Consider the following 15549-nt stretch of genomic DNA (forward strand, 5'->3'; position numbering starts at 1 on the left):
CATAGGGAGCCATTTGTCCAATGCTACTGCAATGTACACTGTTCAGTTTCTTTTTCCCATTTACTTCAAAAATGGGGGCCACTTCAAAACAACTGAGCTTTGCCAGTGCACACAGAACCTATAGATGCACAGTCCTTTTCATTAGCTCTTTATTCAGCTTATGTGAGGGCCCTTGAAGTCCACAAGAGCTTTGCCTCCTGCAGTGCTGTATTTCTGTCTCTGCCCATAACTATTGTGCTCCCACCAATGGAGGCAAAAGACGGCGGGGGGAGAGGAAGAGAGATTGAGTCTTCCTGGAAAGTGCAGCCCAGCTGGGAGATCTAATTTTAGGTTCACGAGACCTGGCACCTTGGCAGTGTCCTTTTCATTGCTGATAATGCTGTTCTGGCACAGAGCAAGCACTGTGTGAGGAATGCAGCTGGCACGCCAAATTGGCGGGGAGCAGGGGGCTTACATTTGTCACATCTATCAGGGTAGCTGCACCACTGACCCCTTTTGGCTGACTCCTTTGTGCCTACACCTCTGTGGATAAAACCATATAATTACACCCTCATTAGTTCAGAGCCCAGTTCTGAAAGGTCACCCACACTCTTCTTCTATTATGTCACACTGAATAGGGTGTATCTCTAATCCTCCCCTTCAACGCCTTGGGACTGGAGCTACATATGTGGCCACAAAAAGCTTTTGGGGGGGAAAGAGTGATGTTTGCTTCTCTAAGCTAGCGAAAGCAAAGCCAAGAGGAATTTAAAAGAATAAACACTCCCCTCCTTTGCCACTCCTACAATATCCAGTTTTACTTTGCGCCAAGCTCCTGAATCTTGGAGACCAGATATCATAGGTTCCATTGGTAGGAACCTACCAAAACCATTCCTTGCTAAGAAAGTTTTTTGTGCCTTTTGGTTTTGAAGGACCTCTGAAACACTTGGCTCAAGTTTTCCCTCTGGGTTTGCACTCCTTGCCGGACAATGAAAGTCATATCTTTTCCTCACCTGCAGACTCCTTAGCTGAGCTCCACAAGGTGTTTGAAAGGAAAATGTCAAATCAAAATGTTTCCAGATTATTTTTTATTTGAAGGATCACTACATATATGGATATTTAATGTCTTTTAAGCTATTGTCTTGTGTGTGCTGTAGTACAGACAGTCCCTTGTATTCATACAGCAGGATGTTTTTCCAGCAGTAAAACAGAGTATGCCTAGATACACATTTCTGCAAGGTTGTACTTAATCTACTACACAATTCTCAGCTTTGCTATTCCTGGAGGAAGCTCAGAACTGAGTTTTAACTGTGGTGGTGAGGTGCTAAAGCTCTTAAAACCACAGGCAAACCACAAGACTGGAAGGTAGGTTCTCTTGGATTGCAGATCAAAAGCAGCAAACACCATTTTTCCTGACATTTTGAATAGAAGTTTCCTCTCCCTGGAGTTATTATGCAGTGGTTGCAGTAGTGTGCATTTCTGAAGAGCTTCCTGTGTGCCAGCTCAGCACAGAATTCATCTCTGCAGCATCCTGTCATTTGAGAAATCTCTGCTGGGCTGTTGCATGTTGGCATGGAGAAATTAGAGTTATCTTGTGTAGACTGACTAATTTTACCCACATTTGAAGGCTCAGTTTGAAGCCTTCTACATAGTATTTTCTCACACTTTCTCTGAGTTGGCATTTTAAAAGTTAGACGAACTGCTCTGTGTACATATTTGTGCCTTAGAAATAAAACTTGGAAAAAAGACAGGTGCCCAAATATGGCCACAAAAAGCTCCTCTTATAGCTTTGGCATGATTTTTTTGACCTCTGACAGTAGTCAAAGGTTTTAGCTCAGAGCAGGATCCTTTAGTACTGCTGTGTAGCCCTTAACTTAAAGCTTTGCAGTGTGCTAACTTTGGAAGATGATGCATTGACCAAATTACAAATATGCAGAATATCCCTAAAGATAAGGCAAAACAGGTTTCATTATTTGTTCTGAAAGGAGTCTTGAAAAATGCCTAATAAATCAGTCCTTACTTTAGAAATTACTTTAAGGAATGATGAACTCAATTAATTTGTAGGTGATTTATATTTGCTGCTAGATTATTTTCACTGGGGAATTTGAAAAGAGTGGTTGCAATTGTAAAGTCTCAAAATTTGAGATCTAGCATCACTGTAGTTATGGAACCATCCTCTTTGTGGCACAGGAGTTTATGTAGCACAATTTCCATGTTCACCTATAGTCATGACTTTTAGAATATTCAGCCTTTCCCTATAACTCAAATTCCTTTGGCAGGAATGGAGAAAAACACCAGACTGAGCATGATTTCAACAGGATCAGGGGAAGAAGGACTCTCCATTCAGACTTAAACTCCAAGGCTCCCCTTTCAGAGCTATTTTAAGTAATTGTTTTTAGTTTATCTGAATTTTGTGCTTTTAAAAGTTGGGAGCATCATGTGGGAAAACGACGTATTTTGAGACATTTTTAAACAGAAATGTAAGTTCTGTACCTTAGGGTTGACTTTTCAGTTCATCTACAATGGTGATAGGTGGTACAGGAAATGGTAAAGAAAAATGAGTGGATGGATGTTTATCTTCTTGTGAAAACATGGTGATTGATAGATATTGCATAAATATGGGGGAATCTGTTAATTTACTTTTTTACCTGACTGCTCTTGAAAATGGGGAAAAATTGACGAGAAATTCAAGCAAAAAATCCTGCAACAGTTAGTTCTACTTGTTGATTTCAGGTTACCGCATGAGATTAGGATCTAGCACAGACAAAAAGGATTCAGGTCGCCTTCATGTTGATTTTGCTCAGGCAAGAGATGACTTTTATGAATGGGAATGCAAACAAAGAATGCTGGCCAGAGAAGAACGCCACAGACGTAAAATGGAAGAAGACAGACTGCGCCCTCCTTCACCTCCAGCAATAATGCATTATTCTGAACACGAAGCTGCTTTGCTGGCTGAAAAATTGAAAGGTAAGCAGCATTTGCTACTTCTCAGTTTATTATTACTTAAAAGTAGGAGCCATGGAGGGGCCAGAGCAGTGAAGCCAGTTTCTCTCTGATGTGCTTCATTACTTGCCCTGTTAGCTTTCCCCCACTGAAATGGCTTTCTTTGCCATTTCTATGCCAATGGTAATGACACTCACCCACCTGCTGGAAATGCATGACATCTGTCTATCTACCTGTGCTTTAACAGCTAAAACACAGCCTTCAGAATGCTCCAGGTGGGGGATTTTTCTGTTAAGTTGCTGCCATCATATATCTTGGAAATACTCTCACCGTAAGACAACCTGTTGCAAGCATCCTTCTTCACATGAAAAACCTTATTCTTAAAAAACTTTATTCTTATTCTTATTCTTACTTTAATCCTCGACATGTAGGTTACTCCGTCACATGCACTTGACTGTCCCTGGCATTCAAATTGCCCACATGAGCTGACACAACTTATCTCTGACACACACCATCCCTTCTTTCACTCCCTCTTTAGGGTTAGAATTACTTGTGCAGGATAGTGTCATGTTTTGGTATGTGTTTTGCTTCCTTGTTTGTTTTTTTTTTTCTAGGTACATTTACTGAGTTAATATTTTTCAAGGGTGCACTTCAAGGATTCATTTTATTTTAATAGCTAACATAAACAGTAAGAAGCAAAGAAATAAAGTTATTAATGGTAACAAGGTTTAAAAGAAATATTTAGCAATCAACTCTTCACACCACTTAGAGTTGTATTTGTTTTCATCAAGTGTTTAGCAGCTGTGTTTGGCATTCTTTCCCCAATGATGGCCAAGCACATTGCTTAACTGTGTGCCAGGTCACAAGAAGCTGTGATTCTTGCCACTATTTCAGAATTATCGAGATTAGGCTTAGACTATCTAGCTGTCATCACACTGGTCTCTGTTCTAACTATGAAGTATGTTTGGGGAGCCGAAGAAGGACAGTGCAAAGTGTTTCATCCTTGGAGCGTGGAGCAGAGATGCACCCTGCTGTCTCTCTGAGTACTGCATTGGTTGCTGTTAGTTGTTGCTACTACCTCAGTCAGTTACTAGTTTGGCTGACTCTCTTTCCCACCAGATACACTTCTCCATAAAATAATTCATCAATCTATCTGATAGATTGGTGAAATAACCCAGATGGGTTTATAGACCAGGAGAAAAGAGGCCCTAATACAAGAAATTTTAATTCTTACCTAGCTCCCAGTCCAGTTTTAGATCCATCTGGTTTTAGTTGAATATTTTAGGAGTTAATCTTTTGTAGGGAAGTTTTCTTTATGTAGTAAGGCCTACAGGTTTCCTGAACTAAACCAGAAAATGCAAGACGTCTGGACAATTTCTTCCATATGGCTGGTCATTGCTTGGGGCGACTGAATGTGGGTTTTTGGAAGATGTTTAAGATGACTATATTTAGAAAGATTTTTCTTTTCATTATGGGAAGTTTCCATACTTAATTAAAATCTACTCCAAGCATTTATATCTTCGGTTGTCCTAAGGGAAATTTAACCAGAACTTGACATATATGCTCAAGGTTAATATAAAATATTTTAACGCAATATAGACCAATACTCTGTGCATAACCATTTCTCTAGAAATAAAGTTTCAGCAATGTACATCACTTAAAAAAAAAAAAAAAGGGTAAGTTTATTTTTTTATTGGTTGAAAATCATTAAAGTTTGGCAAAAGTATATATTGCAATTGTAAAAGTTCTGCTAATTAACAGTTGCCTTGTTGTGATTGCTGTGAGATTAAAGACACCAGCCCTGGATCTGTACTGATAGGTAAGGGTGGAGAATGCAGAAAAGACCCCTCTCTCCTCAGTGGGCATGAGCTGTGCCCTGTTCTAGGTAGTAAAGAAAGCAGAGTGGGCTTCAGTAGTTACACTGGTCTGCTTTACCTTTCCTATGGCATCACAGCCAGTATCTGTAAAATAGTGGCATTGAACTTTATGGGCTCCCTTGGGCAACATGGCATCACCACATGAGCTCTTTGTGACATCCTAAAAAAAGAAGTAAAGCAACAATAAAGAAAATTCTTCAACTCTGGCAAGGGGCAGTTAGTTAATGTAACACTCATACAATCATTAATGTCAGAAAAGACCTCTAAGATTGAGTCCAAACATCATCATATATTCACAATTTAAATGTGGACTTCAGAGGAAAGTAGCACAATATATATATTATACTATATATATACACACACACACACACACACACACACACATATAGACATACACATATACATACACACACAGAGATATGTAAAACTTGGAGTTAAAATCTCAAGTCTCTGTATTATCACCACATTTGCACTGCTGCAAAAGCCTGGAGAATTCATCCTAAAGTAAAGAAGGGTCACAATATGTCTGCACTTGTCAGGATTGAACTTGAAAGATTGTTTCTTCAGCAGATGCTCTGCAGTTGTTTTCTTAAGGAAGGTCATGACCTTGCTGTGGTGCCCACTTCAAAAAACTCCTGAGCTCTGTTGCCAGCTCATGAGACAGAGCTGCAGGTGTCCAACTTGCAGGTTTCAGCTCCTGCAGTGCCTCCAGAAGTTCCCAGAGCAACACTAGCTAAAAAGCAAGCCAAAATAACTAAGCATATCTCAACCCAAGATACTGCTTTGCAACCACAGATAGAGATAACTTGGTCTGAATCCAAGCAACTTTTTTGTCAAAATAGCCTCGGAAATTCCTGACAGCAAGGAAATCTTATGGTGAGCAGAGATGAAGTAGCCTTATCAGCCATTCCCCTAATGTGGTCTAGGTATTTACTGAGTCTGTAATATCTTTTTTTTTAACTTTCTACAAACTGCAGCATAAGACTAAGAAATCATTGTTTTTGTGTAACAGACTTGGCTGGAAACTCTTGCCCCAGTGTTGTCAGCATATTCCTATTCCTATGGTGTGCTGAAGTTACCCGCTACAGCAGTGAGTGTGGGTGAGAGAGTGCAGAGGAACTTTTGTGCCAGTTGGAAACAGAATTTCATTGTAAATGTTCAGCCAGGTAGTCTTCTGGTGTGGAGCTTCACAGAACAAAGGAATCTGTTCTTCAGTGCCTGGTGACTGGGGCTGGGAATCCACTGCATCTGAGGCCTCATATACATGAGGATTTATAATGTACTCTCCATTCCCTGTGGACTACCCTGAATCCCTTCATATCTGCAAAGAACTTGGTTTGAACACTTATTTTTTGCAGAAATTAAAGAAACCCATCAAACTATGTACCAGTGCAATTTTTCACCACTTTGCAATTCAGTGTGTAGCCAACAGTGTTTCTTTATGTGTATCTCCCTTTCCCTTTTGCCTTTTCCCTTCTTTTTGTATTTATTAAGATCTTCATGACTCCTGCAAATGAAGTCCTTCTTAACTCTCTCCTTGTTGGCTGAATGAACATTTTTTTCCTGCACCATTCGTGTCATTAGCCTGAGTCTCAATTTTCAAAATGAAATGAGCTCCAGCATTCCAACAAGATGAGTAACATGAAGATCATGACATCTTCTTATCTGTATTTCCTTGAGAAAATACCTCAATAAATTCACAGATGTGAACTCTGGGAATCCAAGATCGTTTCCAATGAAGTGTAAATGTTATTTACCTCCTTAAACAGCCTTTAGAAATAGACCATGAGTACTTGTTTTGACAAAACCAGCAGAATATTGTGTCTTCTGCAATTACACTAGAAAAAAGTGAATTTCACTTCTTCTGGTTCATTGCAGCATTTGTGCGTGTCTTTGAGATTTTAATTCCTCAGTGTTAAATCAGATGTGTTATTACTGCACAGTGGAATGTGTCGGTAGATATTTAGGTTCAAATTTGCATGCTCTGACATCTGTTTTCCTGGGTGTGTTATAAACAGTTAAGTCATGTGGTGCCCAGAACAAGACTCAACTGGAGATGGGCTGAACCTTTTAAGTGGAATGCTGCTCTGTCAGGTGCATTGGAATAAAACATTTTAATCTGTGCTTATGACATTTGTGTTCCAAAGCAGGATTTCAAACATTATGGTTTTCTTAATTCAAGCATATCTGTACCTAATGGTATCATCTTCAGAGATCACTTCTTGCAAATAAGATCCTTTAAAATGCTACATATGTTTTACTTGCTGCAGGTAGCTAAATAGTTCTATCACTTAACAAAGGCATCTCTTTATATCTGAATATCTGTTTTTTAAATATTTTGAGCAAAAGAGACATAAATATCTGAAAGTTAAATACAATACCCTGGAATTTACCTCCCTTTTTAGTATAGTGTTTCTTTATGAGCACGGGGAAGTTATTCATACGTTTTTTCATTTTAAGAAATATAATTTAAAAATTGAGAAGCTGCTTCTTTGCCAGGCACTGTATTATCCCCTGAAGAGAGCACAGACTGGAAATTTAAATAAATAGATGGCAGTTACAGTAGAATGAGGGATGTGCCTTGCACAAGACTCAGGTAACATCAAGCCTGACAATCTCAACTCTTGCACATCGTTTGAAATATAAACAACATTTAATTGCTTGGGAGACAGGATATTTCACTGAGAAGAAAAATATGCTGCTTTCAATATCATCCTGCACTTGGGAGCCAGACTGGTGGAGCACTAGAGAGACAGTGCAGTTATGCAGAGACGTAAGTCTCACCCAGAAAGGATCAAATTCAGTGCAGAGCTACGTCAGACAGGGAGGCAAAGTGAGATCGTATGAACAAATCCAGTGAATGCCAGGTTTAAATGCTGAAACTCCGGACTTTTTTCTAGCATAATTTTCTTTTTTTTATTAGTGGTATATCAGGACAGAGCCCTGAAACAGACATATTTCAACGCTTTAGCATCAAATCTGTTCCCTCACCCTTTCTGGTTTTAGATTATCATTTTCTCCTTCCTTCTTCCATATGCTGCTGACATCTGCTGTGGCACAATACATCTGGCTCCGAGAGCCTTGCACAGGGGCTGTGAGCAGGCACGGTGCAAGGCCACTTTTGTCTGCTGGCAGAAGAGCATAAGGTGGGTTCAGCTATCAGCAGCCTGGTAACCCAATTCCCTGGGCACGTCCCTCCCAAAGCCTACAGGAGGTACACTTACTGCTTACTGCAGTGAGTGTGGAGGATGCTTACTAAAAGCATCCTCCCTCACCTCAGCTGTATTGTATCAATTCAGATTTTGAGGTTTTAATATAAACCCACTGGATTAAATGCAGTACCACTCTGCAAAATGACTCAAGTTAATTACTAAGAGCTGGGAGATGGCAGCTCGCTGATCTGAAAGTTTTTGGTCTGATTTTGAGAAATAGGGAGGAAACTCAATACCCTCATAATTACTTTTCATTGGAAATAATGGCATCAGCAGGAGAAGATAATGGATTTCTGTGTCTGACATGAAACACCCACCCCAGGAAGACTCTTGTGTGATTTGATTTGAAAGAAAGAAAGAGTTTGATTGTGTAGAGGGGAGAGACTACTTTTTAATATGTATTTTAGTGAACATATAAGTGTATTTTTATCAAATCTACTGTCAGTTAAAGATTTGTTACATAACTGGAAAAGTTTCTTGGTTATAGTATGCAGTTAAGGCTATTTAAAAATAGTCAGGTGGATATTAATCATTCTTTAAAAGAACCCTTTGGCAGTAAGAATTTGTATTTCTTGATTCTTACTTGTTACACAATGCCACTGGGTTAAAAATGTTATTAATCCCAAAAGTACTAGACTGATGTGTGTGATGCATGGCGCAATTATATAAGGGATTTGCGCAAGAAAAAAATAAGGTGAGGATAGTAGACTGAAGAGTTGTGTTTCTAGGTCACTGGCAGGCACTCTGTACAGAAGAACCTCTTAAGCCAAGAGAAAAATAGGTTGTCATTTTGGCACCAGAAGTGGTGTGTGCTGGGAAGAAAATTGTTCCTGATGCACGGGGGAGCTGGGCTGAGCCTGCTGATGAGAGAGGTTAATGAACCTTTTCTCTGACCTGATTCACCCACAGCAGTCACCTCCTAATGTTTATTCTTTTTTGTGTTGAATTCAGTCTTTGCAATTTAGAAATCTTAGTTATAGTTTAATAAATTATCAAGTCAGAAGTCAGATTAAGAGTAGTCTTGGCCATACATCCTCCCCTGGTTGCGGTTATACATAGTGAAGAAGTTGGCATCCTGAGCTGAACTGTGCCACCTTCCTGTTTGAACTGGGCCCAGTTTGACAAACTGGAACTGGAGTCTGAGCAGCTGAGCAGCTCCAGGCAGACTGAGGGCAGTGTAGCCATGAGCAAAGGGGTCATGCTGAGCGTGGGGATGAGGCAGGGAACACATCTTCCCATGGCAGTGCTGCAGCTGACAGAGGATGGGCTGTTAATCAGAGGCAAACAAGGACAGACACTCTTGTCCTTTCTCTGCCTGCCCTGCAGCACAGTCATGCTCAGTACTCTCAAGAATACCTTCAGGGGGTGTTTGTTACCTTCAGGGGGTGTTTGTTAATTGGGTTTCTGCTGGTCAGGGCAGAACTTGGCATAAAGGTGTACCTGCCCCATCCCATCTTACAGAGGAGCTGGAGAGCAATGATGTCATTATTGCTTCCCAGAACATGGGCAAACAGCACAGGTGCTTTCTGGGTGTAGTCACTGGAGTAAAGACCAACAGCTCTGTCTTTTCAGCATATCCTTGCAAGCCTGGGAGGTTGCATTAGTGGAGCAAGATTCGAGACAAGAGACAATGAGACAACTCTGTACAACACCATAGCCCATAGGACAATGTAGAAGGTTTGCTGTGATTTAGAGAAGCTCCAAGTGTTGCGTGAAATATCTCAGATACTTTTCAAACATCTGAGGAAGACCAGGGTTGAAAAGATAATAACAAAGCTAAATCAGTAGCCCAGTGTGTGATCTTGTCCTAGCTAGAAATCCTGCACACAATTTTACTCTTGAAACACAGAAATGTCAAGTTAGCTATATTTGCAATATATCTATAAATGTAAAAATTATAGAAATAAGAGTGTTTGAATGCTTGGCTTCAGAGTGATGGATTAGCCTATATCCTTTCTAATGGCTAAGACCTTAGACACCATCAACCAACTTGTGAAAGCACCTGATGGAGGTGCTTAACACTGAGAGGTAAATAGTCACATTTGAGGGTACTCTGAGCTGAATTCTACCCTGTGTTACACCAAGGAAACTCCATAAGCTGAAGGTAAAACCTCTGTTTCCAACACCTTTTCCCAGGATACTATTCTGTAACAGTTGTCACAGCTTTTTCAATTAAATGTTTATTCCGGTTGGGGTTGCTTAGAGGTGGTCAAATTACAAGCAGAAAAATGCAAAACATTTGTCAACAATAATTCCCTTTTTTCATAGAAATATTCCAGTTAACAATTTTCTGGGCAGCTTTAGGGACGCATTTTCTTTTCTTTATATTTCATTTCATCTAAGTTGTGAGCTTGGATTTAAATGTCAAATATCTGCAGATGATACAAGAGGAATTTGAAATATCTTATCTCTAGTGCCCTGTGATTGAGTCTGGCAGCACCTGGAAATCTCTATTGACAGAGACCCAGCAAGCCATCCTGGATGGATGGGTAATAATCTTCAAATGACACGACGTTGTCAGAGCTTGTGTTGGAGCTGCCCTTTACGGGGACATGCAGGGGTGCAGGTGCTTGCAGCAGCCCTTGTGGAGTGTTGGGATGACTCCAACCAAACGTGTGCCTGTTCCAGGGATGTCAACACAGGAGCAGGCCAGCCCAGGCTCCCTTTGCAGCTGCTTGAGGGCAGCAGGCACTTCTGGGGCACAGTTCACCTCACTGTTGAACAGACAGCAAAAACAGGACTGATAAAACCTACCTTATTTGCTTAGAATAGGCTGTGACTTGGAGGAGGAAAAAGCTCTAAGAGTAAGAAATAATTTGCCACATGCTTATTTTAAAAGAACAATTACATATGGGAACATGTCTTATATAAAGGAATTTATTTGAAGAGTGTGTTTTTAAACAGTGTATAATTATGTGCATCCTACCATGAGGGAATAATTTTGAAGAGAATTAGGAGTTTTGTTTTATTTTTTTAAATAAACGGCTGCAATCATAAGGCAGTTCACGCTCTGTTTAAATTAGATTCCATTGCTGCATTTCTTCTACTATTTATCTACTAACTAAAAAAGAAATGAACAATCTCATATAAAAAATCTGATTTTCTAAGGCAGTCTCTCATTGCTAAGAAAGTATTCTGGATGGAAAAAATGGATTCATGGTGAGTTACCTTATACCAGTCACTGAGTGAGCTCAAGAATATAAAAGTTAGAAATTAAGGTGACATTAATTTTAAAATTGTAGAGAAAAGATTTTATAAACTAATGTGCTCCTGTTGTGCATATATTACCCTCTAGCATTTTTGAATGTAACTTCTAATTATGTAATCAATGAAGATGCTGATGTTTACCAATGAAAGGATTTTTTCCTGCTCTGTGAGCAGAGCTGTGAATTAACTATAACAGTCCCACAGACCTCTGCAGCTCCCTGGAAGTACAGTATGATGAAAATAGTCCTTTTAAAAAATTGTCCTTTTAAATGGGTACAATCTATGTGGCAGAAGGATGATATGTTTATGAACATCCCTTACAGACACCCACTGTGCCTGATAAAAACAAAATGAGGGGAGGGTGGGTTTTTTTCATAAAGGCTCTATAGCAAAACAACACATAAATGAGTACTGGGGAGAGAATAAAACAAGGAAAAAGGAGGATTTTTCTGTGCTGCTGATTTTCCTCATGCATGAAAACATGCTAACATTGCCAGAAACCCTTACAGGTTATTCTTATTTACTAGCGTAATTAAAATAAACATTGTGTTTCAGGGATGAGTTCTTGGCTGCATTGCATCTCTGACATCCAGTTTCCATGCAACTCAGCAGGCTGAAGATTTTGCAGAAGTCCTTTGGAGAGCCTTATTCTCACGTTTTCTTGCAGTGAAGAGGCTTTGCGTGTGTCTTGTTTACATTTGGCATTTCTTGGGGTCTATATGCAGCCAACCTTGCTCGTCAGAGCCATTTAATACATTCCTGCTGCATAGGTACCCAGCAAAGCTCAGAAGTGGAGTCTAATCCAAGGGGACAATATGAAATGAAAGGATGCCCATCTGACTCTTCCTGACCAGCAAAAATTAATGAATTGTGCTAATGAATCACATGTTAATGTTTTACAACAGATACATTGTACACAAGGAATGTGTTATGCGTTATTTTGCACTTTTTTCTTAAGGGATCTTGAGTGAACATGCCTATTCAGCTGTGGAGAGCAAATCTTATTGCTGTAGCTGAAAGCATGTTTCAGTTAATAAGATGTTAAAGATCAGGCAATGTAAAAATCTCTTCTTCAGAGACTGTGGGCACAGAGCATGTTACTAGTTCTCTCTGTATTTTAGGCTACTTGCCTTCTAAGGAAGTGATTATTGATTCAGAATAAAAGCCAAAATCATCATTTAACAATTAGTATTTCATTATTCTTTGTACATGGAAAGCAAAGTCTTACAAAATGTGCCACATGTTTCTATATCCTGTAACACAGTTGGCTGGGTTTAGTGTTTTCCAGTTTTTGTTTTAAGTGTCTGTTGGTTATGACTACACTACATCTTCCTGCCATGACCATATACCTTCTCCTACAGAAAGATGTGCATACCATCGAAAATATATATACAGAAATATAACCAAAAAGCACTAGATGAGATGTTTAAAATGAGTTGTTGGGAAATTGAACTTTTATAGAATAAAATCATGGTGAAAAAATGATATCGAATTGCACAAAAATGGTTCCACAGGAAGACACTCTTGTAATGGTATTTTCTTGCAGTTCAGTCTAAATGGGACTTAAAAAGAAATGTTTCCTCTTAATCCTGATGAAGCCTGGAGTGTAATGGATGCTGTGCTTAGAGTCTTTTGAGGAAGCTGAGAGCACTGTCAGAGGAAAGAAGATTACCTGGGGAGGGAGTGTGCAAAATCTAGCCTCTAGTTTTGGCAATCTTTCTGCAGAGTAAAACAACTTTCACTATCTGAATGGCAAACATGAAGATGAAATCTAGGTGTTTTCCTAGATTCATTTGGAATCCTTTAAAAAATATATAATGTGAAACATAAAACAAATAGTACAAAACAAATAATACAAAACAAATGCAGGCACATTGTCTGTTCAAAGCAGTTCCTTGTAATTAAACAGTGTTTTGAGGAGGAATTGTTCAGCCTCAACATTGTTCCTTAATTAACTACATGATGTTAGTGAAATCTGTTGACAGAAGTATGGCTGAGCCCAAGCTCCAAGACTGAGCTTTTGGCTGAGCAGATTAACACAGACACATTTCATTTCTTCAGCGAGTCCAGTACCACTGAGGTCTCCTCACTTGTGCTGTAAGGTCATTCCATATCGCTGAATGGCTTAAGGGACACATTGCAAAAGTGAAGACTCAGGCCTTCACAGGGGAGGAGGGGTGGCTGCTTTTTGTTGTGAGAAAGCTATTAAAATGAGGAGAAGACAAGTCTTGAAGGAAGATTTATGTAGTTTCACATGGCTGTATTGGCTTCTTACATCTCATAGAACAAAGGACACAAAACTTGCCCAAAATGATATACTGCAAGCAGGATTTATGGTGATTTTAAATGTGACACGGAGCAGAAAATGTGTTCTCAGCAGGATATTTATGCCTGCAATTTGAAACCTGTGCTTTGATTGTTCTAGATGATAGCAAGTTTTCCGAGGCCATCACGGTGCTGCTCACCTGGATTGAGCGAGGCGAGGTGAATCGTCGCTCTGCAAACCAGTTCTATTCCATGGTGCAGTCAGCCAACAGCCACGTCCGCCGGCTCATGAACGAGAAGGCGGCTCACGAGCAAGAAATGGAGCAAGCCAAGGAGAGTTTCAAAAATGCCTTAACAGGGATCCTCACTCAATGTAAGTAACTCACTTTTTGTCAGTGTTGTAGTGATGGTGGTGGTGGTGGTAGTGGTTTTATCATTTTGCTTGTTTGTTTGGGGGTAAGTAGTTGCAATGCAGTCATGCTCTACTTCACATCCTATTCCATACTCTATGGCAGTTTGGAGGATCAAGGACCATTCCTAAGAACTTATTATTCAAGGTGAGCAAAGTTTCGGTAGTTTTTTTTTTTTATTAATAGATGAAGACGTGCTCTATTCACAGTGTCTACTGTTGTGTAGACATAACACTTCAAGAATGGACAAGACAGAAGCCTCACTGCTCTGAGAAAAGGTCATGGTTTTTTTGAGAAAAGGGATATGTAGCCTGTGTGTGGCAGCTAGTTAACTAGGTCAATTACAGAATAGAGCACAATTAGGTAATATTTTTAGCCTGTGTTTAGGTAAAAGGCAGTAGAATCCAGTAACTTATAGGGATATATTCACAGATAAAGGCCACCTCCACAGTAGAAAAGTATGCTGTACTGCTGCTGGCATCAGGACTGATCTGTCAGTATTAATTGGGCAGATAAACTGTCTTAAATATGTAGTGCTGGCAGCTATTTCCTTAGTACAGAAATACAATCTTACCCTAGTGAGGTTCCCTCATAAAACAATGATCAGGATACTTGCCTAGAAGTTTTCTTCAAAGGGAGGAGAGGAGAGGAGAGGAGAGGAGAGGAGAGGAGAGGAGAGGAGAGGAGAGGAGAGGAGAGGAGAGGAGAGGAGAGGAGAGGAGAGGAGAGGAGAGGAGAGGAGAGGAGAGGAGAGGAGAGGAGAATATGAGGAAAAAAAAAGAAAAGGCTAGAAAAAAAGGAGAAAGAAAACTGATTTAATTGTTGATGCTTTTTAACATGTCTACTCATGGCTCCTTAAGGAAGAGGCATTATGATACTCAGAAAGGTGAAGCCTAGAACCAGCCCTCATGGGCCAGTTGAGAACAAAACCCAAGATAATTTACCAGATAGAGGACAGTGAAGTTGTTTCATTGTAATTTCTGAATCATACCCTAATCCTTACATTTAAATAAAAAGCCCTAGAGGCTTCTGTGCAATTTATTTCTGGTCCCTCTGTGGACATCCTTTAAAAGTTAGGGTTGAAGGCAAAAGCTTGGATGGACTTGTCTGGCTTAGCTGAGCAGCTACTAAAGCTTCCTGCATAAGTGATGGAGAGCTCATCATCTCAGAAGATAAATTCACCATAGGGCATATATCCTAATATAAGAGTTTAGATGCCAGAACTTAGAAACAAAGATTCTGGGCCAAAGACATTTGATTTCTGTGGACATATGTTCAGAGAGTAAATTTAAAAGACTGGCTAATTCCCTTGGTAATTTGCTAGGCATTGTTGTCTTCCATCTCAGCATCTAAAAGGCAGTGTGAGGCACAGAGATGCAGGCACCACGCATGGAGTGCTGTTCAGTTCACACCAGGGCCTCTCCAGTTTTGTGTGAGACAGCCAGCTCTAGCATTCAGAAATGCCTTCTTCAGCTGCATTAAAAAAAGTCCCCCATTGTCAGCAGGCTGAACTTTAGTTAAATCAGTCTAAATTAGCCCATTTGTCACCAACTGTTGTAGAACATCTGTCACTTGGAAATAGAGATCCCTGTAGTTTCAGGTGGAAATATGCTGTTTTGGCTATCTGTTTTGCTCCTGTAATGTGCCGAATGCTGAACT

General features: G+C 39.9%; 1 protein-coding gene across 10 annotated transcripts in view; it reads left to right on the top strand.

Moving 5' to 3' along the window:
- The window catches only part of ENOX1 (ecto-NOX disulfide-thiol exchanger 1), a 353080-nt gene that overhangs the window by 259417 nt on the left and 78114 nt on the right, over positions 1-15549 (top strand). For all 10 annotated transcript variants that reach the window (XM_038138455.1, XM_038138516.1, XM_038138544.1 and 7 more), the window contains 2 exons: positions 2710-2943; positions 13641-13853. In XM_038138455.1, coding sequence (XP_037994383.1) covers positions 2710-2943; positions 13641-13853 — 447 coding nt within the window. The remainder of the gene's footprint in view (positions 1-2709; positions 2944-13640; positions 13854-15549) is intronic.

The sequence above is a fragment of the Motacilla alba genome, chromosome 1 (genome assembly GCF_015832195.1).
Source record: "Motacilla alba alba isolate MOTALB_02 chromosome 1, Motacilla_alba_V1.0_pri, whole genome shotgun sequence".
NCBI lineage: Eukaryota > Metazoa > Chordata > Aves > Passeriformes > Motacillidae > Motacilla > Motacilla alba.